This window comes from Mauremys mutica, chromosome 4, assembly GCF_020497125.1.
Source record: "Mauremys mutica isolate MM-2020 ecotype Southern chromosome 4, ASM2049712v1, whole genome shotgun sequence".
In the NCBI taxonomy this organism is placed as follows: Eukaryota; Metazoa; Chordata; order Testudines; family Geoemydidae; genus Mauremys; species Mauremys mutica.
Genome location: NC_059075.1, coordinates 139475118 through 139500232, shown reverse-complemented (window position 1 = coordinate 139500232; position 25115 = coordinate 139475118). Strand labels below are relative to the sequence as shown.

The following is a 25115-nucleotide window of genomic DNA, read 5'->3' as shown; positions in this document are numbered from 1 at the left end:
ATTTTGAACCAGTATTTGTTTAGCCAGGGTAAATGAAGACACTTTGGCCTGAAACCTGCTCTGAGCTCCACATGGGGTCCCGGAGTCCCACCTGCACAGAGCAGTGGCAATGGCCACATCAGGGATTGATTTGCAGGAAAACCAAGCATCCGCACATCTCCAACTGAAATCAATGGAGTAAAATCCACCCGTGCGCAAACAGCCAGAACAAGGTCTATGCACACTCCAATCCCATTCAAGCTGTCAAAATAAGTGGTGCATAGGCCCTGTGCCTGGAGAGCTGGAGCCAGAGTCAGTGAGCTTTTCCCCTGGACTTTACTCGGCTTTGGCTCAGACTCAGGGTGAATCCCACCCAGCATTGTGCTCAGCCCCTCTGGGGAAAAAATGAAGCCCTGAGTACTGCACTGTGAAGATCACCAGAAGCCAATCTGGAGTAACAAGCCGCTTTCCACTCTACCACACATGCAAGGAGGAGGAGGAAGACTGCGTGACGCATGAAGTGTCTTTAATCCGAAAGAGGGAAAAGCAGACCAGAAGGATTAGTATAAGCCAACAGACCCAAAAAAAAAAAATTTAAAAACTTGTCTTTAAAACAAATTCAAATTCCATACAGTGCCTAAAATGTCACCTAAAAACTAAACATTTCCATAAAAAAATGTTTTTTGTTTGAACACATTAAAACACAGTGAAACAATGTGACAAAAGGTGTGTGGTGGGGCGGGGGAGGAGAATCAGACTAAAGACTTCAGGGAAGCTATTCTGCTCCCAGGAGTAGAGACTGGTTGCAAACACCACCGGGAGTGGAGAGGTGGTGGGGGCGCAGATGAAGTCGGGGACTGCCTTCCCCTTTGGTAGCACGGGGGCAAACAGGGATGGGATTCAAGAGGGGAGCTCACTGTGAGCCCAGGGGGCTGGGGAGAGGAGAAAGAAGGGAAGGGCTCAGTGCTCAAGCCCCAGCTGAAGCTTTGAACAAGACTGAAGCCCGACTGATCTTTTAGATACGTTCCCAATTTCTCCCATCCATGCCTGAGTCAGCTGGTTTTCTTGGTGGGACCTTGACCGGCTTCTTCCCATAGTGACTTCTTGCCACTGGGGGTAAGTAACAGCCGAAGAGCTTAAGCAAATGCCGCAGCACGGCAGGAACTGAAATCCACAGCTGTCACCAGCCCGATGGCTCAGAAAGGGGGTGGGGAGGAAGTGCCCCATTTGACTCCTGCTTCCCCGATGCAGGGTAAGTGTGTTTCCCCCATCAGAGGGGGGCAGGAATAGGTTAGTTGGGGTGAGTGAAAGGGCTCAGCCTCCCACAGGCTCAATGGTAAGTGCTGGGGCCCCCTGAGGAGAGGGGGACTTGCAGGGGGGGCTTGTCCCTGTCTGCTTTCACCTCCACTGCAGGTTTAGAAGAGGTGCAACTTGATGCTAAGTGGTGGTTCTGGACTGCCATGCTCAGCACATCGAGCCAAGGGCACGGGAGCCCAGAGAAAGACAGGGCAGGACCCTGCCACGGGCTCGGCGCTCACAGCATGGGACAGTAATGAAAACTGGACAATGGGGCATCTACTTTAGGTGCTTCTGGTCTAATCCCACGAAGGCTGGGGTGGCTGTAGTGAATTTGTTAGAGGCATCGTCATCCCTCCCGCAAAAAGCCCCCTGAGATCAGAATTGAATTCCAGGCATGTTACAGACCCCATATATTCATCCAGAAAGAACATCCCAGTGCGTGCATGGACTCACATACAAACTACAGGCCCCCCAGACGTATACACACACACAGCCCAGACACACACAATGGTAATTGAAAATAACCCTGTGCATGCACCGTTAGAGCCAAGGCTTCCTGTTTAGTGGGGATTTGTGCCACGACGCCTTTAAAAAGAAATTTTCCAGGCCTGAAAAGGTGCTCCAGATCCACAGGCTCTCCCAAGACCCCCCCAAACCACCAGCCCCTGAAGATAAATTAAGAAAAGGAGCGTGGAAGGGTCTAGAAGCCACATAGAATGTTCCTATCCCCGAACCTCTTTGCTTCAGCCTGTGTTTACCAGAGGCTCACCTGAGGGGCTAATTCATCAGCACTAGGCAAAAAAGCCAGAAGCCTTCATCTCTAGCCAGCGCTTTGCACGGGAAACATACTGTCTGGGTTTCAGCATTACAGTAGTTTTAAAAAATATTTATATATTATATACCCTAAAAAGGTCGCCACAGGAATTTCCATGTCTTTGTAAGGAAGAAGGAAAAAAATATTAACCAAAAAAACGATGAATTACCGGAGCTGTTCAACTCTCAGGCCAAAAATAAAGATGTGTGTATCTCACAGGGGCCATCTCCTCACCTGCGCCAAAAAGGCCAGATACAAGGGTGGGTAGCTAAAAAACAACACGTCTGGTATAAATGTCGGAATTCCACATTTTGATGAAGTCCGTCTTTGTCCTTTTCTTAAAAAATATATATATACTATTGCTTTCTCAACAGCCAGGCAGGGCTCGGAGGGGGCCCTCAGTGGGGGAGTGCTGTCGGCTCAGAGGGGTTCGCTTTCTTTCGTCTCTTCATGAGCAAAGGGTTGGAGGAGTCTTCGATTTTCTTTATCTTAATTTGTTCGTAATCTACTCTCATGGTGGCCAAGGCACTCGTCATCTCCTCCTAGAAACACCAAGTAAAATACAGGGCCTGGTTAGCGATGGGGGCATCTGACATTGATGCTAGAACCCCTGCACTTGGGCCCATGTCCATTGTCCATGCCCATACACACGTGTACCCCTACCCAAGACATTCATAAATCCTAAGGCCAGACAAGACCACTGTGGTCATTTGATTTCCTGCATAGCACAGGTCAGAGACTTTCACCCAGTGGTTCTATTCACGTGTCATTGAACACACACATCATTTTAGAAAGGCATCCCAAGTTCGATGTTAAGTCTAGCGATGGAGAATCCACCACGTCTCTTGGGAAGCTGTCCCAGTCGTTCATTACCATCACTGTTACAAATCTGTGGTTTGTTTCCTGCTTTAATTTGTCTAGCTTCTAACATCCAGCCATTGGCTCTTGTTCACCCTATAATCTAGGTCTTGTTCCTTGGACCAAATGATTTCACACACCACTAAGCATTCCGACTTGGTGGTCTGTGGCTCGGTTGCTAGTGGACAAAGTAGCCCTTTCCAACACAACACAGTGCCGGCCATTCCCCAACCTGATCCCTGTTACTATCCAACAGCGGTCTAGTGGTCCACAGCAAGTGAAATTAGCTGGTCACCTCCATGCAGTTCTTCATGCTCACATCACAGACAGAAACACCTTTATTATTAGCCTCAGCAGATGTGCAGAGGATTGAAGAGGCCACAAAGACAATCATCCATTCATGCCTCCAGGTCAGGTTGGAAACCCAGCCAAAAAACGTGCTACAGTAACAACACAGTCATTACGAGCACATCCAGGGCTCACACCACACCAAGGCTGCTGGTGGGAAAGAGCGGAGAAAAGGCTCTGCACGGCCACTAATCACGAGTTTACACTTTTTCTTTTTTTAGCATGTGGATACAAAAGTATTCCAGCCCCTTGATTTCACTAATTTCCTATTTCCAGGACTCAAATAGAAATGGGCTGTGAAAAGCAGCTCGTCCCTCCCAATACTCTCTTCTCTCCCATGCAGGTTCTGTGTAAGGAAGCTTGCTTTAGTAGCACTAAATTTAGTGCAGCAAATCAAGGCCCTGATCCTGCAAGCTACTCCAGGTGGGCGCAGGGTACAGCTGGCAGGGGCCAGTGACCTGGCTCCCCACAGTCTCGCCAAGCATGATGTTCATGTCCACTGAGCTGAGGCACTTGGAGAGCAGGCTGTACCAGCTGTGCCTCCTGGAACAGAGGTGGGTCAGGGGCAGAAGTGATTCAGAGTTTTTACCTTGACGTCCTCCCACAAGTCTTTCTCTTCTTTCAAGACTCGACTAGTGTGCAGCGGCGTCTGGGGCACCTGCATTGATTGCTTTAGAGGGGAGGGTAAGAGAGACAAAGGATGAGCCTCCAATAAAAGTCCCTGCCGTCCCATTTCTCAGTTCCAGCAGCTGCCCCATTTCCGGGGCTCCGTGTCTCGCCTCTAGAAAGCCGCGCACTTACCATGATCCAGGGGTGGTTCATGAACTCTGTTATTGTCATGCGCTGGGTCGGATCCGTCTTCAGCAGGTTCCGGATCAACTGTTTAACTGGAGGGGTGGGAGGGGAGGTTTTAATTAAAAGCAGCACTTAGGATATATATTTTCCCCAAGGTTCGCTATGCCCTAGCAACCACCGGAACCTCCACTGGTCTCTTTGGCCTGGTCTACACTAGGGATTTGCCCCAGTTGAAGCCATGGGTGCTGTGACAGACTGATAGTATCTTGTAACATCCTGGACAAACCTTATTAAATAAGGGACCTTTGGAGTCCACTGTTATTAAACAGGGAATCATGTGAGTGTTATTGTAGAATTGTATGTACCTTCTCTAGGAGGAGAGGGATGCTCCAGTTGGGACTAGTATAGGTGCACTTCTCCTTATCAGCCCCTTGAAGCCACCCCCCTGGAGAGGTGCACCTTTACTAGTCCTGACTGGATTCTCAAGGGACCAAGAGACAAAGAAACGATTTTTGGATGAATAGCTTCATTTTAACCAGGCTCAGGGCCTTCCTCCTGTTTCAGCAAACAGACAAGCCCCCTGGTCCACAGAGGGCCCCAATCCTTAGTGAAGGGTAGGAAGGACTGGGCACACAGAGGGCCCATCAGACTGTGTGCTTGTTCTAAGCTGTGGTGAACTTGAAGCCACAAGGAAGCAGCTTGGTTGGGGTGCTGAAGGATTGTTCTTGCCAGAGCCCCTGTTTGGATTGGGGTGAATGCCGCTAAGCTTAATAGTAAGTAAGTGTTGGGGGGGGGCCGGGTATTGTTTTTAACATGTTTTCTCTGGAACATTTTTACCTTAAGAATAAAAAAAAGACTTGCATAAAAAGAGCTGTGTGGTATCTCCAGCTGTGGGCAGCCTGTCTCTGCTGGGAATAACACGATGAAAGCAGGGAGCCATTCAGCCTGGGAAATGCCCTAGTCAGGAGGGAGAGAGACACGGGTCCCCTCAAGAGAGCTGATGGCCAGGGGAGCCAGGAACCGGAGAGGGGGTGCCCTTGGAGGACCATAGAGGGAGAACATTAATGCAGCAGCCCTGAACTGTGACAGGCGCTAAGCCCTAGTATAGACAGGCAAAGCCACTGTTCAAATGGGCTATATGGCACCAGCGTAAGTCACAGCTTCACCTATCTACACCAGGGGCCTGCACCCGTACAGCTACACTGCTGGCTGCAACAGGACAAATCCCCACGTTAGGCAAGGCCTTGTTCTACACCTGGAGATCGCAGGCACACACAGGCTGAGCTTTCCCATTGGGCATTATAGCTACAAGCCTGACACGCCCCAGGAAAGGGAAACCACGTTGCCAATATCGGAACACCCAGTCCCTTGAGATTTCACCGCAGGTGGTCCAGGCACGGCTTCTGCAGTATGTTCGGGTAGCGGGGATACACACGTGCATGGAGCAGACACTCTGCCTCAGCTTTTACCTTCTTCGGACACTTCTGACCACTCAGGGTTGGGAAATTCATATTGGCCCATTCGGATCCGTTTTTTCATGCCTGGAGAAATGGCCAGACCGTGGTTGGAATAGAAAGGGGGATACCCACACAGCCTAAGCCAAAGAGAGAGAAAGTAATGAAGTGAGCTGCAGAGGGGAAATCCTTTAGACTGCATTAGAAACTTACTAGAACAAGTTTCCTTGCTTGTATTATAAGCTGAGGTCAGGTCTGGCTAGCTTGCCCGACAGCATCCTTGGATAGCTGAAGTGGGTTATCCCTACCTCTATGAGGGTAATCAGGTCTATCTAAGAAAGGGGAAATTTTAGGCCTAAAACAAGAAAAACTCACCAGCAGGGAGATCTGTTAGTCTCTGGAATATTTCTGCAAGGGGCGCGTGGGAACCCCATTGCTTTGCAAATAGGCCCGGCTGAGCACTAGACAAGGACACTGTACGACAAGGAACAATCCTGCACTGGCTTGGACTAGAGAGACTAGGGGCCGGATTTTTAAAGGTCTTTAGGTGCCTGAATATGCAGATAGGCACCTAGTGGGATTGTCAAAAGCACCTAGGCACCTAATTCCCAGTGATCTGAACAGGAATTAGGAGCTCAGGTGCTTTTGAAAACCCCATTAGGCTCTTCTCTGTGTTTTTAGGTGCCCAAATACCTTTAAAAGCCTGGCCCTAAAGGTACATCTACACAGCTGTTCAACACCCACGGCTGGCACAGCTCAGCTGGCTCAGGCTTGCGGGACTCGGGTTATGGGGCTCTAAAATTGCTGTGTAGATGTTTGGGCTTGGGCTGAAGCCTGAGATCTGGGACCCCAAGAGAGGCGAGGGGTCCCAGAGCCCGGCTCCAGCCTGAGCCCAAACATCTACACAGCAATTGATAGCCCCGCAGCCCGAGCCAGCTGTCCCCGGACAGCCAAGGCCATGCCACAGGTCTTTTATTCCAGTGTAGACGTGCCCTACGTGACCCAATAAGTTTGCCCCCATCTCTAATATTCACAATCATTTCACTGCTCTAGAGAGTCATTTGTCCTGGGTAGGTCTGGGTCAGTCAGCACGCACTGAACGGCAAAGCGGGGTCCACAGGGAACCATCCCAGGCTGGTGTCTTTCTGCAGTGGAGAAGGAGGAGAAGGAAGTCAGATGTTCATGCATGCACCTAGTGCAGCCTTCCCGGCATGCTGCTTGGCCAGACTCAGGGAAAGGACATTGCATGTTTCACCCAGGGAGTGCCCTGCGAGCCTGCTTGGGGATGGATACTGAGAGGGTAGAAGCTGCAGCTCCCCTGGGTTATGCATGAGCGATGCTCATCAGGATGGTACAGGGGAAACCGCTTACTTACAAAATGTACATGATGACGCCCAGGGACCACATGTCACAGGACTTATCGTACTTCTCCGGGCCCAGCACCTCCGGGGCTGAGGAAAGAAAGAAAGAAAGAAAAATTCACAAGGCAGTCAGAGATGTTGTGCAAGGAGGTTACAGGGTTAAACACAGAAGTGATGCCTCTGGAGGGAGGAGCGCTAACGCAGGCTGAGACCAGGGGTTTGATGGACCCATCACTCCAATCCTGAGCCATTTGACAGTAGACGCAGTTTAGCACAGTTGATGAGGTGCTCCAGAGAGGCCCTGCTCTTGGAAAGGACCTAATTATATAGGTCCTCTTGCCACGCTGTGCCAGGGGAGCCAGGACTAGACTAACAAGGGGTGCTACACATCAGGCCAGAGGGGCATTCACAGAGCTGTGTGGGGCAAGTGCCAGGAAGAGTCTCACGTGCCCACACTGTGAATTGCTTATACAATGCCCTGATGTGTGCTAGGTGCATTGCAGAAAGAGGAAATACACATGCCCCTGCCCTGCTTACCACACCTGGCACAGGACCTGGGATGGCATTTGCAATATACCTGGCTGTAATTGTCACCATCAGCTCCTGAGCAGGGACCACAGCGGAACAGATCTCCAGGGCATGTCTGCTATGAAACCAGGCCCCTGGGTTGCCCAGCAGAGGAGTTTGGATTTTAACACGGCAGTAGGGCTGGGAACCCACAGCCTTTCCAACTCTGCACCCCATACCGGAACTTTCAGAGCTGAACACCCCAAAGAACGCGGTCTGGATCAGAGTTCTGCTTCTCAGGCCCAACCCTACACCCCGCTACAGCTATAGTTCAAACTGAAGTTATGGGCCTAATGCAGGAACTACTCCCTTCGGTTCTCTGGCTTGTGTTATACACTAGCAGCCAGACTAGATGATCACTGTGGGTCCCTTTCTGGCCTTACAGTCTCTGAATCCACAGCTCCTGGCCTCCCCTGCACAAAACAGCAGCAATACCGGGACAGTCTGGATGCCTGTAACCCCCATTCCTTGGAAAGGGGCGAGGCATCTCAGCTTCCCCGGTGACTTACCCACGTAGTAAGGTGTGTAGCACGGCGTGGCCAGGGAGTTGTGTGTGGTGGTTTCTTTAGCAAAGCCAAAATCGGTGAGTTTCAGTACAGTGTTTGGCCTTTTCGAGGTGTACAAGAGGTTTTCTGGCTGTGAAAACACAATGAATAAAAAGCAAACTAAGTGCTGGCCAAGTCCTCCGGGCTCCTACCTCCCACATAGCCAGGGGCAGCATTAGAACAGTGCTAGCATGTCAGAGTCACTGAAGGTTTGACCATGAACATACCAGTGGGAGTCATGTGGTTAGAAGTGAGCCAGAGAGGATTCCATCCACCCCATTGCAACTCAACTCTCAGCACTTTGCTGCTTGATTTTTCCCTCCCTAGGGCAAGACCTGATTTGTAACAAATCAAGTGGGTCACGTATCAGAGATCCCAGAATCATCCCTTCTCTCCCCACTCGCACCCCTGAGCCTTCCAGGTCCTAGCTAAGTCCAGAAGCAGAAGTGTGAAGATACGGCACGGTTAGTGGGACTTCCGGGCCAGTTCTATAAACCCCAATACATTCAGGTAAGGATCTACAACTTCTGAGATTTGTTACAAGCCAGCGAGCGAGACCTGGGATATTCCGCAGAGAGCACTGTCTCCCACACCAATTGACACTGAAGAGCTAACAGGAGGGGTGCGGACATTGGCAGTGTGGAGTTGTATAATCAACAGGGAAGGGCAAGTCTCACAAAGCCCTTCCTGAACCCATCCCTTGCCCCAGGGGCTTGGTACTATTCAGGTAACTTGCACTGATTTTCCCGACACAATTTTAGATCTTCAGTTTTCGTGCTTCTCTTGACAGCTCTCTCTCCACCCCCTCCCACACCATAATCTCCTCAACCAGGAAGCTGCATCTCTCAGGGAACTGCGTGCACCTTTGCAACTTGTAAATCTGTTGCCAATTGAGGGTGTTTAGCCCCAATACCCTGGGGAAATGCCAATCAAAGTAACTGTATTCTGCTTCTGCAAAATTCCCTGTGGTTTCATTTGGACGTGGGACTCCTCTTTGCTTCCTGCCCTGGGCAGCGGTGTCGTGCGACTGCGGAACAGCTGCTGTGGGGTGGCTGCGTTTCAGAGGTGGATGGAGGGTTTTGGTTTATGAATGGCACCACACCCCAGTATACAAAGTTCTTTGGGAAGACAGATGCTATATGAAAATACAAGACCATATGAACAAGGAAGTCTTGCCTGCTTACAAGTGAATTCTAGATCAATACAGACCTCGCCCTTTAAGAATTCTGCTGCTCTTACAGAAAGGAAATGCCATTTTTACAAGAACTCATTGTTTCAATGGACTTCACCCTATAGGGCAGGGGAAATGATAAGGGCCAGGTCCACACCCCAGAGTCAAGGAGACTTCAGTTTCAGCAAGTTATCCGCTTCCCCCTCAGCCAAACCAGCCACCCTCTCACCGTCTTCATTATGGGCTCTGACTGATCTCTGCAGGTAGCCTGCAATGAAACCCAAAGGCCAGCCGGAGCTGAACTGGGCTGGAACTTTCCCCAGCTGACCTCTGCCTTCACGGAGGCCGTTCCCATAGACATGTACAGAGAGATAGTGCCCAGACCGAAAACCTATGGTCCGAACGCCCCAACCTTGGAAGGGTCCAGCTCCTGATCCGCAGGGTCATGTCCCCATACTGACGGAGGCAGGAGTACAAGAGTACAGCTGTCAGCTCTTGTTTGAAAGGTGCCAACAGAAGCCATGAGCCGCATCACTCTTCCACCCCATCCCGCAACTCTCCTGCCTTTCAAAAAGCACAAGTTACTTGAGGCCGGTTAACCTCAGTGGGCCTCTTAAACACAAGCTAGGGAGTGGCTGCAGCACTCCTCTGGATTGGACAATGTTATGTGGGCCAGGACACTGGGGGTCGTGCAAGCAGAGGGCCGTCCGCTAGGGGCAAAGACCTTGAACACTCTCTAGCATCCGCTAGGCGCTCAGTACCTTAACATCCCGGTGTGCTATGTTAATCGAGTGCAAGTACTGGATGGCTTCTCCAATGCTCTTCATTATTTCTGAAGCCTCTAGAGGAGTTAAAGAGAATGTAAAAGTATTTAAAACTCAGCAATTTAAAGTAAAGCCACCCCCCACCCCACCCCAAGGTGATACAAGTGCATCTCTGAAGGCAAGAGCTGGAGAGCGCCACAGAGAAACCCTCAGAGTCAGAAAGCAAAGAAGCTCTTGTGCCTGAAGTCTCCCTTTCCGAGCAGGGTTCTTCACACGGGCCCTGCCCGCGAAGAGAGCAGACCTGCTACAATCACTTCCAGTACGAGGGATTTGAGGGAGCACCAGCCACTGGCTTTGACCCTAGACTGTTCAGTAGGCTGAGCTCAGGACGGCTAACGGAGACCACTGCCTGCCACTTTGGGACATGGGGAGAGGAAGGGAATTGGATAGCCGGAAGCTCTGCTCTCACACTTAGCTGCAAGGTGGCTGGAGAGTGCGGGTGCACACAAATCTGAGATTCAGGCAGGATTAGAGCTGGCTGGGAAACAATCTTGCCTCCCTTCCCAAGGAAAAATTTCAGTGAAAATGGAATTTTTTTTCCTTTCCAACATTTTTCTGGGGAAAAGAATCAGGTTCTCTTAAAATTACTCACATTTTTGTTGGGGGGGGGGAGGGGGGAGTTTGCAGAAGTTCCAACCAGCTCTAAGGCAAGACATTGTCACTCAACCAACATAAAACAGCCAAGGGGTTAAAAAAAAGCCCCCGGTCCCGTCCATACCCCGTTCCGTGAAGGCCTGGTCTCCCCTATCTTGAATTCGACTGAAGAGCTCCCCACCATCCAAGCTGAAATACAGAAACAAGTGGAGTTAAAGGTGTAGCCGCTACCTCCCCCACCCATCAGGCCTCTCCAGTGGGCCTTCAAGATCCTCATTGATCATTCCAAGCCAAACACGGCCAGGAGTCGCGCACCGAGCTTTGGGGAGATGCCCCAATACACATTGCAGGGGGTGAGAGATCTTGCGACATTTCTGGCTTTGTTTCCAAGTTCAGGGAGATTAACCTCCCTTCCTCCCACACCCCGCCTCCAAGTTTGCCCCTTTTGCAACCCTTCCATTTCCAGGCCTCTCTCCCCTCTTCAGAAAGCAGCCAAGAGAGACTGCACAGCAGAGGACTCCCTCCGCTGCAGGCAGGCAGTGGGCCAGCACCTGTGGATTTCCTGGCCACATGAGAGCAACCATACGGAGGCACCTTTACAATAAAGAGAGCAGATTGCGCTAGAAACACCACAAGTTTCCAGCCTAGCTAGCCTACTTTTCAGCAAAAGCCACCGGAGCTACATTCAAACACACAAGTAAGGAGGCATTGAACTCAGAGTTCCACCCAGCCTGTGCGCTCAGGTCACACCAGCGCACAAGCTCCTGTGCCAGTCAGTCACCTGACAAGCTGGGTGGCCGGCAGTCGGCAGACTGAGGGTACGTCTACACTACGGGATTATTCCGATTTTACATAAACTGGTTTAGTAAAACAGATTGTATAAAATCGAGTGCACGTGGCCACACTAAGCACATTAATTCGGTAGTGTGCGTCCACGGTCCAAGGCTAGCATCGATTTCTGGAGCGTTGCACTGTGGGTAGCTATTCCGTAGCTATCCCATAGTTCCCGCAGTCTCCCCCGCCCCTTGGAATTCTGGGTTGAGATTCCAGTGCCTGATGGGGCAAAAATCATTGTCGCGGGTGGTTCTGGGTAAATGTCATCAGTCACTCCTTCCTCTGGGAAAGCAACGGCAGACAATCATTTCGCGCCCTTTTTCCCTGGATTGCCCTGGCAGACGCCATTAGCATGGCAACCATGGAGCCTGTTTTGCCTTTTGTTACTGTCACCGTATGTGTACTAAATGCCGCTGACAGAGGCGATTCAGCAGTGCTACACAGCAGCATTCATTTGCTTTTGCATGATAGCAGAGATGGTTACCAGTCTGTACTGTCTACCATGCCATTGTAAATTGGCAATGAGATGACGGTTACCAGTCCTTCTGTGCTGTACCATCTGCTGCTGTCATAGGTGCCCCTGGCTGAGATCAGCCAGGGGTGCAAAAGACAAAAATGGGAATGACTCCCTGAGTCAATCCCTCCTTTATGGTATCTAAAAATAGAATCAGTCCTGCCTAGAATATGGGGCAAGTGTACTAGAGAACCAGTGAGCACAGCCACTCCGTGTCAGATCCTGCAGAAATGATGAGCTGCATGCCATTCACAGGGGGTGTCCCTGCAACAACCCCACCTGTTGATTCCCTCCTCCCCCAGCCTTCCTGGGCTACCGTTGCAGTGTCCCCCCATTTGTGTGATGAAGTAATAAAGAATGCAGGAATAAGAAACAGTGACTTGTTAGTGAGATAAAATGAGGGGAAGGCAGCCTCCAGCTGCTATGATAGTCCAGACAGGACATTAAGCAGTGTGGGGGAGAGGAGCCCAGCATCCCGCTGCTATGATAGTCCAGGCAGTACAGAATCTTTTCTTTACACATGAAGGGCGGGGGCTGATGGAGCTCAGCCCCCTGTTGCTATGATGAAGACGGTTACCAGCCGTTCTGTACCATCTACTGGGAATGACCAGGAGACCAGCTAGGAGCACTCATGGGCTGATGATGAGGACGGACACCAGTCCTTCTGTACTATACCATCTGCCACAAGGCTGATGATGACGATGGATATCAGTCATATTGTACCATCAGCCACCAAGGAGGGGGGGCGAGGATGCTACCGTTCACTGCCACAGCATCGCGTCTATCGGCAGCATTCAGTAGAGATAGGGTGACATTTAAAAGAGTCAAGAGACGATTTTTTTCCTTTTTCCTTCTGGGGGTGGGTGCGGGGGGTAAATTGACGAGCTATGCCCTGAATCACCACGGACAATAAGTTTGACCCTACAGGCATTGGGAGCTCAGCCAAGAATGCAAATGCTTTTCAGAGACTGCAGGGACGGTGGGATAGCTGGAGTCCTCAGTCCCCCTCCCTCCCTCCATGAGCATCCATTTGATTCTTTGGCTTTCCGTTACGCTTGTCACGCAGGAGTGTGCTGAGTCCCGCTATGGCCTCTGTCTGGAGATTTTTTTAAAATGCTTTGGAATTTCGTCTTCTGTAATGGAGCTCTGATAGAACAGATTTGTCTGCCCATACAGCGATCACATCCGTACAGTCCATGCTGAAGCTCTTTTTGGATTTGGGACTGCATCGCCACCCGTGCAGATCAGAGCTCCACGCTGGGCAAGCAGAAAATGATATTCAAAAGTTCGCGGGGCTTTTCCTGTCTACCTGGCCACTGCATCCGAGTTCAGATTGCTGTCCAGAGCGGTCAGTGGTGCACTGTGGGATACCGCCCGGAGGCCAATACCGTCGATTTGCGGCCACACTAACCCTAATCCGATATGGTAATACCGATATTAGCGCTACTCCTCTCGTTGGGAAGGAGTACAGAAACCGGTTTAAAGAGCCCTTTATATCGATATAAAGGGCCTCTTAGTGTGGACGGGTATGGCGTTAAATCGGTTTAACGCTCCTAAAACCGGTTTAAACGCGTAGTGTAGACCAGGCCTGACTGAGCACAAGGGCGAATGGGACAAAACTCAGCAGCACCCTGGTGCTCAAAGAGGCTCTGTCCCCGGCAGCTCCCACTGATTTCACAGACCCCAGGCCTCAGCCCGATGGCTTTGGTCTCCCTGAAGAGTTCTGGCTTTTGAAGCCACTAGCCCAAGTTATGCAGAGTGAACGATGCAGCTAAAATATTTGAATACAAAGCTAACTTCCATATTCCTCCAACAGCCAGATGGATACAGAGGTCTTGGGGCTAAAGCACTGGCTGAGGACTCAGTTCCCAGCTCTACCAGACTCCTTGAGTGACCCTGAGCAAGCCACTTAGCCTCTCTGTGCCCACGCTCTTCATCTACGGGAAACGAGATTTCCTCTCTTTGTCTCGTCTAGCGATTTGGGGTAGGAACTGTCTCTTGGTACGTGTCCACACAGCGACTAGCACAATGGGGCCCAAATCTCAAACAGGCTTCTCAGCACTATCCCCGATACAAATAACGAACACAGAGCCGAGCTATGCGATAGAGGGTACAGAAGAGGACAGAGAATGTGTGTCCATTCTAACAGCTGCACAGCCAAGTACTGAGTTCCAAACGCCCTGGATCTGAACGGAGACACGAACATACCTGAGTCACAGGGCTGTATGGGACACTGCAACCGTGTCTGTTTCCTCTTTCGTTACTTTCCATCTTATACAGGGCCCATCCTGGCAGTGTGTAAGCCTATTCCAGTCTATCACGCTCAGGCTAGCTTTAAAATAGCAGGTGGCTATTAAAGCAATGCTTCAACTGGTTTCACACGCGCATTTGACAGCGCAGTGACCGGCTTCCTATTGTTCGTTCAGACGTCGCTGTCTCCCCACATACACAGATGAGCTTCTCAAACCTTCTCTGCCAGCGGATGCCCGGGATCTCAGCACGAGTATTGGAAGAATCTTCCCACACAGAGAACTCAGAAGGCTCTTGCACAACAGATCAGCAGCTTAACCTTTGCAAACCCTGAACGGCTCCTCTGTCTCCCCCTCCCCGTCCCCTGACAATCTGTTGGCCTGTGCCACGGGAGACGTTTTGGCAAGGAAGCTGCATTAAAAATCACAGCTGCGGTTGGGATGTGGTTTCGATACTTTCCCCTTCATTCCTCCTTCCCCGTATCAAACTTCTGAGAGCACCAGACTCGCTCAGACATTGCTGTGAACACCAGCCTGTCACTCTCTTCCCTGCTCCTTGCCGGTGGTGTGCCCCTGGTCTGACAGCCACTGCTGCCCAACAACCAGCTCAGCCCCACACATGACAGCACGGCTGGCACTTCAAAAGCTACCAACACCTTTTGCATGGCAAAAGCTGCTCTGGTTTATGAAGAACCCTTTGCATGTGAGAATATGATGGGTTCTGTTACAAGAAAAATAAGGATCCACGGGCCATACGCCTGCTTACCTAGCTCCAGATTTTCCAAATGACTCCGCAACCAGCAGCTCACACTCCGGCCCCAGTTCTGGGTGCTGAGCACTTGGAAAATCTGGCTCTTGAATGCCAAACTACTACATCTCTCAGTGGCTTTGTTTTTCCCTGATCATAGAAGGCCATTTCCCCCCTACCAACGCCGCCTCAGTCATTACAAGAACTCCCCCTACACACTGAGGTTAGAAATCAAACCTTCCCACCTCATACATAACAATTCTCAAAGGCTATAATAAAAAATCTTGTGCATTTCTATAGCAAATTCTGTTTCAGTTCAAAGATCATAAAGCATTCTACAAACGTTAAGGAATATTTTCACGCCATGATGTGAACATGTATTAAAAAAATCCATATTACAAATGAGGAAACTGAGGCACAGAGAGATAAAATGACTTGCATAGAACCACCCGGGGTGTCAGAGCCCAGGAGTTCCTGGCCCTCAGCCGCATATTCTGACCAATACGCTGTGCTGCTTTCAAAATGTTTGAATTAATGTGATGGCAGGGTCAGAGGTAAATCCTGGGAATCCATGAGACATGGCCTTTCCAAAAGGCACATGGCCCAGCCTTCAGCTACCAATACTTAGAAGCGTTGGCGGCCAATCATTCACATGCTCAGAACACACATGGTATGAGGCACTGAGAGCCTGGGCACCAGTTCTTTCTAGATGATCCCCAATATCCTAAGATTTCCCAGGCATTTTCCACAGGTTGCATAGCTCTCTAGAGCGACGGCCTCCCCTGAGAGAAGTGATGCGGTCAAGTGGGAGGAGGGATTTGGCTTGTTTCTCCTCTCACACAACACTTACCACTCCATGACTATAAGCAGGCACTTCCTCCCCTGGTACAGGTTTTCATAGACATCAATGATCTTTACAATGTGGGCACACTGAGATGCCCTCCAGTGGAGTTCGACTTCCCTGCGGGCTTTGGGGCAGTCCTGCAGCATCTAAAAGAAAGAAGGAAAATTCAGTCTTTTCTCCCCCATGCAGCAAAATTTCCAAAATCACAATTTTGTCCAAGACACTTGAACAAAAGCTTCTGGATTCAAAAGGTCTGAGATGTTGCCATAACACCATGACATTCTGCTTATAAAGCTTTCATGTGCTCTCTATTAGACCTCTGCAGATAGATCAGGGAAAGATAAAACTAGGGGCATGAAGGACAAAGTAACAGAGCCTGATGCATTCTCGTCCATAATTATTTGGTATGAGAAAACCACCTGTGACTTAAGTCTCGCCCTATACAATGCTTGGAGCGCCATCTAGTGGAGGATATGCACAATTCCAGCCATTTGGTTCTTAGCCAACGCAAAACAAAGCAACAGCTATTAGAGGTGTACAGTTGTGTCATTAACTCCTGCTTGAGCGTAACTTGGGAAATAGGTGCCCTAAAATTAATTGAACTTGCAAGTAAAGGCCAAAGACGTCTATACGAGCAGCAGGAGGCCTGCACTTACTACATCTTTAGATCAACAAGGATATAATAATCGACACTCTCCAGGGAAAGCCAGACCCTGCCTTAGGGGTTATTTAGTTTTTACTGGGAATAGACACTGCAACCGTTCACACCCAACAAAGGCAGATGACAACGTTACCCTGGTACGTTCTGCTTTCTCTCCCAGCACTTAGCTGTGAAGTCAGGGCCAGAAGTGCCACATCTCAGCCCACCACTGGGCTGCATCACAGGATGGGTGCAATGGGACCTTGGTACTGAGCGTCCGTGATGAAAGGTCAGGACAAGTCAACTCACACGCGGGGGGTGGGGGTGACATTTTGGAAAGCCCTTCCCTGGCAAATAAATTTGAATAGCTAATTCACAAGGCTCCTCCTCTGAGGTCCCACATCAGAGTCTACCCCCACGCTTTGGCAGAGGGATGCTCAATGCTCCCTTCAACGACCCCACACATGCAAGAATGGGGAGGAGGAGGTTTGCTTGAGCATAGTATGCACCTCCTCTCCCCTTTTGGAGGCAGAGGAAGCTACCTCCACAGCATTCCCAACCTGTCTGCTCAGATAGCAAAAAGCTCTGCCCCTGCTAGCAGCAGACTTTAAAAAAAAAAATCACTCACATAACGTCAGCACCTGACATATTACCGGGGTTTACGGTCTGTCCATACGTAGGACTGATGGTCCTTTGGAGCCCATCCCCTCTGTGCAGCACCTGCCGCATAAATGGAGCCCAGCAGAGAGCAGCTGTTTGCATTCTCTGGCAGACGGTGCCATCTAGTGGCAAAAAGTGGATGCATAAAAATTCTTGCCATTCTGTGGATTTGAAGTACACACAAGCACATGTAGAGGAGCTGTTCATCACATCACTCCCAGCGGCCTGAGCTTTGTATTGGTCAAAGAAATCAATCTACATTATAAACATCTGCAAAATCCTAGTGACTTTTTTTTTTTAAGTCACGCTGTGCACTTATGCAGCGCCTTTCCGCGGAGGAGCTCAAAGAGCCATACAAACCAGAGCAAGCCAAGGTTATGTCTACACTGCCGGAGTAAGTCAACCTACGCGACACGACTCCAGCTACCATTGGGTCTACACCGCGGGGGTCGACGGGAGAAAATCTCCTGTTGACTTACCTTACTCTTCTCGTCAGGGGTGGAGTACAGGGGTCAACTGGAGAGCGATCTGCAGTCGATTTGGCAGGTCTTTACTAGATCTGCTAAATCAACCACCAGTGGATCAATCCCCGCTGTAGTGTAGACCTGCCCTCAAGCCTCATCACGTTCCTTTGAAGTATGCCATCATCATCATCCCAATCTTACAAATGGGGAAACTGAGGCATGGATAAGAAAAGTGATTTTCCCAAGATCGCACAGTGGGTTAGTGATACATGGGGGATGGTTCGCACTTCTGACCTCATGAAACAGGTTTCTCTGCTGGGATTATTCAATCCATTGGATCCAAATTAGAGCAATGTTACAGACCAATCAACAGTAAAGGCTAATTGATAGATACTGAATCCATCAGCCCCACCATTAAACACCTGAAAGAGGGTACAGGAGGAGGGTCAGAGGAGAGTATTACTACTCAATGACTTGAAAGGTCATCATGGATTGGTCCATTTAGGATCTTGCTGAGTTGCACGAGTCTGGTTTCCTTAATTACATCAATTTACCCAATAATTGCTCTTAATAAAATAGTTCTCTGGAGCACATTAACTAACTTCCTCATCCAATTACTGTTATTGGAGCACTGGCTACTGAAGGACATTGGCTAAATGTTTCCCTTCGAGCATTTACGAGGTTGGACCTAGAGTGGTGGAGGGGAACTATGCTTTTGGTACATAGGGAACTGGGCTGGCATCCACTGAAGTCAAAGGCAAAATGTCCCATCAGTTCAGTGGCAGAAGTATCAAGCCTCTACATAATAAATAGAGCTGGTTATAAACAGCAAAAAATGCTAGTGTGAATTTCAATTATTTTTATTGATTTTTCAAAGTTTCAAAAATACGGCAATGAAATATTTTGATCTCTGAAAAAATTTAGAGCTCTATGACTGGTTAAAAAAAACCAGACACACACATACACCAATGAAAGTTTACATATCAACATTTTCCAAGGAGTTTGTTCTAGTCAAAAATTAAAATTTACAATTCCCATGGGACCTTTGAGGATCTGGGCCTGTGTGTTCAGTGCTACTGCTGATGTTTCCCAGCTTAGAGGGACACAGGCAGGTTAAACATGCTTTTAAAGAACAAGCTTCTTTATCTGTGTAACTAGCATCACCTCAGATTATTAGCAGAGCAGGGCATACGACCGTACCTGCTTTGAGCAGTTCTGCCCATTAACTGTAACAGCCTGCTACATTCTCACAGCTAAGTGGGAGATGGCTGGACTGGGAGTCAGGAAACCTGGGTTCTTCTTGACTCAGTTGCTGTGAAACCTGGGGCAAGTCCCTTTGAGAGATGCAATGACATGTACAATCATCTAGTGGAAGTGATAAATGCCTGGGCTTTATGGTTCAAATGCTGCCAAGGAATGGCAGAAAGAATGAAAAGTTTGGAAGGGGAGGGAAGGATTTAATTTTAATTTTCTGAAGACATTTTCTATTGGAAATATTAGCATTACAGATGGGATGGGTCATAGAATCATAGATTATTAGGGTTGGAAGGGACCTCAGGAGGTCATCTAGTCCAACCCCCTGCTCAAAGCAGGACCAATCCCCAAATCCCTAAATGGCCCCCTCAAGGATTGAACTCACAACCCTGGGTTTAGCAGGCCAATGCTCAAACCACTGAGCTATCCCTCCCCTCCATTGAGAGGGTCCATTTAGCTGCTGTGGATCCCTTTAAAAATTGCTATGCTGGATGTGGAACATTAAATATCCACAATTAAGAGCCCAAGAATATCCCAACTGGGTGCTATGGACACCTCAACCATATAGAATTAATGTTGGTTGGGGAACATACACAGCATGAGCTCACACCTCAGCACCACACAGAAAGCCCATTAGCTACACATCCCCCAGAGATTATTAAAAAAAACCATCCCATGCATTGGGAAGACAAAATAAATAAGCAAGATTCTCTCTAAATAGTATGTTTCTCAGCTTTTCCAGCAGGAGTCAACAGCTCTTTAAAGAGTCCCCTAACTTCCACAAAGGCTGCTCACAGCTCTCAGGTGCTGGAAAGATTTGCTAGTCTGCCAGAGTTTTTTAATTACCATGTTTGTCGGCATAAACAAACAGCCTTAAATATATGCAGCAGACTCCTAAATACAAGACAACAAATGTGTCTTACACAAAGCCACATACCCTCCCTCCAGCAAGTATCTCAAGGCTCATTGTTGCATGCATGCTGTTAAGTAGACTGGATATTTGTCTCGCTGATTCTGCATCCAGGCTCTTGTTGGGGTCTGTGTTTCAGTTTAATGGCAAAGTTTAGCACCAGAGCTGGGCAACCCAGGTGGAGAGGTATCTACCTACCCTTCCCTAGGAAACTCACCATGTGTGGACACTCAAATGCCTAGCTCAGCTCCGTTCAGATTTACACACTGCCCATCTAAATTTTATGTCCTTCGGCAGCACATGGCCTCAGACTGAGAATAAAAGCACAAGCTTCAGGCAAACGGTGGTTTGGAAAGCCATAAGCTAGAACATCAATGGTGTACTGGTGTGTGCTTAGGTGTGTCACAGCAAGCCAGACTGTATTACACCCTTAAGGGAAGAGACTCCCTGGGGTGGATAGAACAAGGTTAGGGACATATTCTGGGACTTTTCTTTTACCGGGGAAAAAAAAGGCAATTTTTTTTCACACCACTTTTTGAATAGAAACGATGCACTCCCGTGACAACTTTCATCCAAAGAACCAAAAGACCTTTGCCAGGTTAAAGCCAAATATCACCCCTCCACACACGACAAGCAGCAGCAGTTATCCCCCGCTTTACAGAGGGTGATACCAACAGCACATAAGGCAGTGTCGTCTAATGGACAGCGCATTGGACTGGGAGATGGGAATCTATTCCCAGTTCTGCCACTGACTCTCTCTCTGTTCCGCAGTTTCCCCTCCCACTCTCAGTCTGTCCTGTCTGTTTGGATTGCAAGCTCCTCGCTATGTATTTGTACAGCATCCAAGACAACAGGGCAGTAGGTGTTACTGTCATTTAGGGTGACCAGACATCTTGATATTATTGGTACCGTCCCAATATTGGGGGCTTTGTCTTATATACACACAATTCCACCACCACCCCGAAAAAAGAAATGTCTTGATTTTTCACACTGGCTATCTGGTCACCTTACTGTAATACAACAGTTAAGCCACTTACTCAAAGTCTGACACAGTGAGTCAGTGGTGGAGTGGGGGATAGAACCAGGGAGTTCCAGCTCCCAACCCCCTGCTCTAACTACGAGGTGACCCTGCCTCCTACCGCTCTAGTTACAAGCCAAACGTTTTCAGTTAAAGGCTCTGCACCCAAGCTACGACTGGCAACTCGGTGTCAGCAAACAGCATGACAGCTCCTGGAAAGAATGCAGCACCAAGCCACAGCCTATCCAGATACGGCCAGCAGCCACCGTGTATACACACACACAGCACAGAGCTAGGGGCCCCAGCTGAGGCCAGGCACATTCCACAGACTGTCAAACCTGCATTCCAGGCTCAAAGAGGTTCCCCGAGGGGGAAGGAACAAAAGGGAAAGCCACTAGCCTAGGCTGGCTATTAGACAGAACTGCATGGTGCATTCCTAGCGCGGAGGCCAGGGAGCAGCTAAGAAAACAAAAGAATCACTGCGGATTTCCCAGGCCCAGTCAGGGAGCAGACAAATGCCACCTCTTATGGACAAATCCTCACGAATGTAGCAGGATAGGAATCCTGAAGCCCTATCGAGAGCAAGATCCTTGCTATGAGTTTTCAAAATCATCTTACCGAGTTCTAGAGCAGGAATAAGATTCTCCATTAGCTGCTGCGGGACATTTCCTCAAGAGGCAGTGATTGCTTCTCTACTGTACAGAGAGAGAAGGCAGCAACTCTTGGGCATGTAAATGAATGTGCTTTGGTTTTGTTTTTAAACACACACACACACACACACACACACACACACACACACACTTGCTTGTGTTTGTGTGTGCCCTGATAGCTGAATGGGTCCATGCTACAAATGTTTGCTGGCATAGCTCTGTCAGACAGAGTGGGCAGAGGTGTGATCCCTGACTGACAGAGCGGTGTCAGCAAAAACCCCTACAGTAAATGCAGTCATACGGGCCAAACTCTTTGCCTCTACGGTTTATTTCACGGGGTGGGTGGGGCAAGAGGGGAGGGGATATGTGGAACAAGCTATCCTGCTGAAAGCACCATTTTGCCAGTATAAATGGAGTCCTCGCTAGGAGCACTTTGCCAGGGTACCGTACCAGTCTCCAGCAAAGCGCTCCTAGTATAGATCTGGCCTGGTAAGTTTGCATTCCCAACCTGCAATAAAAACCTGTACTTCATTACAGGGAGAGGGGAGCCAAGAGCCGATCTTTGGCTACCTGGCCCCTAATCCCATTAGCCTGATTACTTATAACTTGGTCACTCATACCTCAGTATCCAAGGCCAATCCTGCCAAAATGTGGCAATGAGAACTGGTGAACATGGAGGTAACTCCACTGGGATACTTGACCTAAATAGCTAAACTAGAAAGTGGGAGGGGATCTTTGCTTTCCCCGCCTGGGCTTTTAACAGCAGCCCTCTCCAGAGTATGGAAGTCCAGACATTATTCCCAGCTACACATCATAGAAACAGGATTGAATTTATCATTAGTATCGCAGTAGCGCCTAGGAGTCCCCATCGTGGTTCAGGGCCCCATTGTACTGTACAAGCACAAACAAAACCGTCAAGGTTATGTCTACACCACAGAGCCTTCTGTCAGCATAGCTGTGTCTACACGGTGGGTTTCATAAGCGTAGCGATGTTTCCGGTCAGACAGACACCTGTCAGGGATGGCCTAGAATAGATAATACTTAGTCCTGCCTTGAATGCAGGGGACTGGGCTAGAGGACCTCTCGAGGTCCCTTCCAGTCCTACACTCGTATGATTCTAAGGGCCGTGGGCTTTACACCCCCTGACTGATCTGTACATGCCGCCAGTGTAAGTTTTAAGTGCAGACCAAACCCAAGAGACCATCTCTGCCCCACTTTGGATTTCAACAGCCTGGGTACTATCTGGAACTGTTTCTAGCCTAGAAATAAAATCATATTGTACCACAGGGCCAATTCTACCACACGCACCATTCACAAGCCACTTAGCACAGAAGCCCAGTGAACTACGGAAAGGATAACCCATTTTTGCGTTAAGCTCACTTTATCCTTTTAGGGCACTAGTCCAAATAAATAAAGAAAATTGAAACAAAGTTCAAAGCTGCTCTTTCTATATGCCAGGCTGCCTCTAATTCATTCATGAGTGTATAAAACCATCACGCATGCGGAAAGATTTCAGCAGCAACTGGCACCAATAAAGTTCGCTGCCTCAATACTATACCTCTAGGAATCAGAACACAGGAACGCCCCCCAAAGCATCTCCAGCCTGTGCTGAGCCGATCTCACTTTAAAGAACAGAAATGCACTCCAGTGTGTGCTGCTTTCTGACATTAAATCGGGGTATTTTTGTTAGGGATTGGGGGGAAAACCTCTGCTCATCCCCCTCCTCACCCTGTTCTCCCATGCCATCAAAAAAGAAAAGTGCCCTTGCTGACAATCCATATGCATATCATAACCAAATCCATGGTCACTGAAGACATCATGGCAGCAAGAAAGTTCAGAACTCTGATCCTCCTTCTTGAGTTAAAGGAAAGTCTCTGTTAGCGGTAAAGGGCCCATGCCAGAGTTCACTTCAGCTGCTCTGAATCTAACCAGTAGAGGGTGAGAGACACCAGGCAAAACAGCTGTTGTGACAGGAGTTTTTCGGCACCAGCCAAACTGGAAACTCAAAGCAAAGCTCTGGGAGAGGTACAGGTCGCCCCTGGTCAATTCTCATCAGTGGGGGTAGTGAGCCCACCCCGATGACAGGATACACACAGCTCTGATATTTGTCCATTTCCTCTCTCACACACACACACTCTACCAACCCCCTTTACTGAGAAGAAAATCTCCCACACAGCCCAGCAGGACTGGCCTGGAAAGAGCATGAGATTTCCCCTGTGGGTGACCTGGTACCCTGGGGATATCAGGCTGGCTTGGGAACCTCCAGTTCTCACGTCACCGCTGTCGGTTTCCCACGAGCGCTCCGATGCTGCAACAAAACCCAACTGGTATCGAACAAGCCCCATGTGACAAGAGGGCAGATGCTGTTTTCTTTGCTCTCGTTTCTCTGAGGAGGCAGCCATGACATTTTAAAATACACAGAATTTAAGGGGGGGGGGAATAGCCCACCCCAAAAAAACATTATTGCTTCCACCCCTCCCCCTTGTGCGCACTCGCTCGGGGGTGCTGCTGAGGCCGATAAAAGAACAGGAAGCACCAACACTATAAACAGCAAGGAAATAATAGAGTCATGAGAGACAAGAGGAAGTCACTGCAGAGGCTCCTTTCAGTGTCTGAAATAGATCGGTCCCCACCACCCACCCATCCCAGCCTGTGACCTTTGAAGATGGAGTTGCCGGAATTGCCCTGTCGCTATTAATGGCTTACAGTGCAGAGCTGATCTTACCCTTCCCCCGTCCCGGGGCCCAAACATATGAAATCGGTGGGCCTGTGTACGTGCAACGGGGGGGTATTACAGCTGGAGAGACGCTAAAGAGGATTTGAGTTTTTTAAGTTGGCTGGCTCCCTGACGGGGCAGGGATAGGGTGACCAGATGTCCCGATTTTATAGGGACAGTCCCGATTTTGGGGTCTTTTTCTTATATAGGCTCCTATTACCCCCCACCCCCGTCCCGATTTTTCACATTTGCTCTCTGGTCAGGACACAGCATATTTAACAACCCTACGTTTGCAAAAAGGATCCCAGGATCTACCATGAGCCTAAGCAGTCAGAGCTCAGGGCACAGCACTTGTATTCCCCTCTATGGTACAGCAAGGGGGATTCTGGCCCCCCTGCCCGTCACCGCTTGGGTGGAGACAAACATCTCTTTGCCTTCTGACCCGGGTATTCCCAGGATGAACAGTTTCCTGCCTTTACTGTGTTGTTCCCAGCAAAAGACATTCTGCCTAAGCAGACCCGCTTTGCTTCTCACCTCAGACAGCACATAGTGTCACTGGACAAAGAAGCAATGAGACAACATTGGTCAGCATGGCAGGTGGTGGTCTCAGTAGCCTAACCATAGTCAAGTTTGTGTTTTTTCTTGCAGGCATCAAGAGACAGCAAAGGAGAGATTTAAGGGGAGATCTGAAGGACAATGAAGTAGTTTTGCAGGTGTTTATGGGAAGCTCCTGGCAAGTATGAGCAGCAGCCCAGGAGAAAGACAAAGGTACATGCAACACACAAGAGAGGGGGAATAGCAAGGGAACCTCCCTTTGAACTCTTCCAATAGTTTATTTCAATAAAAACCCGTCTCTTCTGACATTTTAAGAAACCACTATTTGCAGGACCCACAGTTAAACAGTGTGCTGTCTGCTGCAGCACTGCCACTGTGAGAGATGCTAGTGCATCAAAAGATAATCTGGGCAAAATCACAACACAATATAGAAGCTGTGACTTATTTTTA

The 25115-nt window shown here is 49.1% G+C and overlaps 1 protein-coding gene across 2 annotated transcripts in view; it reads right to left on the bottom strand.

The window, feature by feature from the left end:
• Positions 1 to 488: 488 nt before the first annotated feature.
• Positions 489 to 25115, bottom strand: part of MAPKAPK2 (MAPK activated protein kinase 2) — an 81945-nt gene continuing 57318 nt past the window's right edge. For both annotated transcript variants that reach the window (XM_045015205.1, XM_045015206.1), the window contains exons 2-10: positions 15805 to 15944; positions 10734 to 10798; positions 9953 to 10032; positions 7985 to 8111; positions 6923 to 6998; positions 5563 to 5687; positions 4100 to 4185; positions 3888 to 3968; positions 489 to 2634 (exon numbers count right to left, since the gene is read on the bottom strand). In XM_045015205.1, the coding sequence (XP_044871140.1) occupies positions 2491 to 2634; positions 3888 to 3968; positions 4100 to 4185; positions 5563 to 5687; positions 6923 to 6998; positions 7985 to 8111; positions 9953 to 10032; positions 10734 to 10798; positions 15805 to 15944 (924 nt within the window). In that variant the 3' untranslated portion in view covers positions 489 to 2490. The remainder of the gene's footprint in view (positions 2635 to 3887; positions 3969 to 4099; positions 4186 to 5562; positions 5688 to 6922; positions 6999 to 7984; positions 8112 to 9952; positions 10033 to 10733; positions 10799 to 15804; positions 15945 to 25115) is intronic.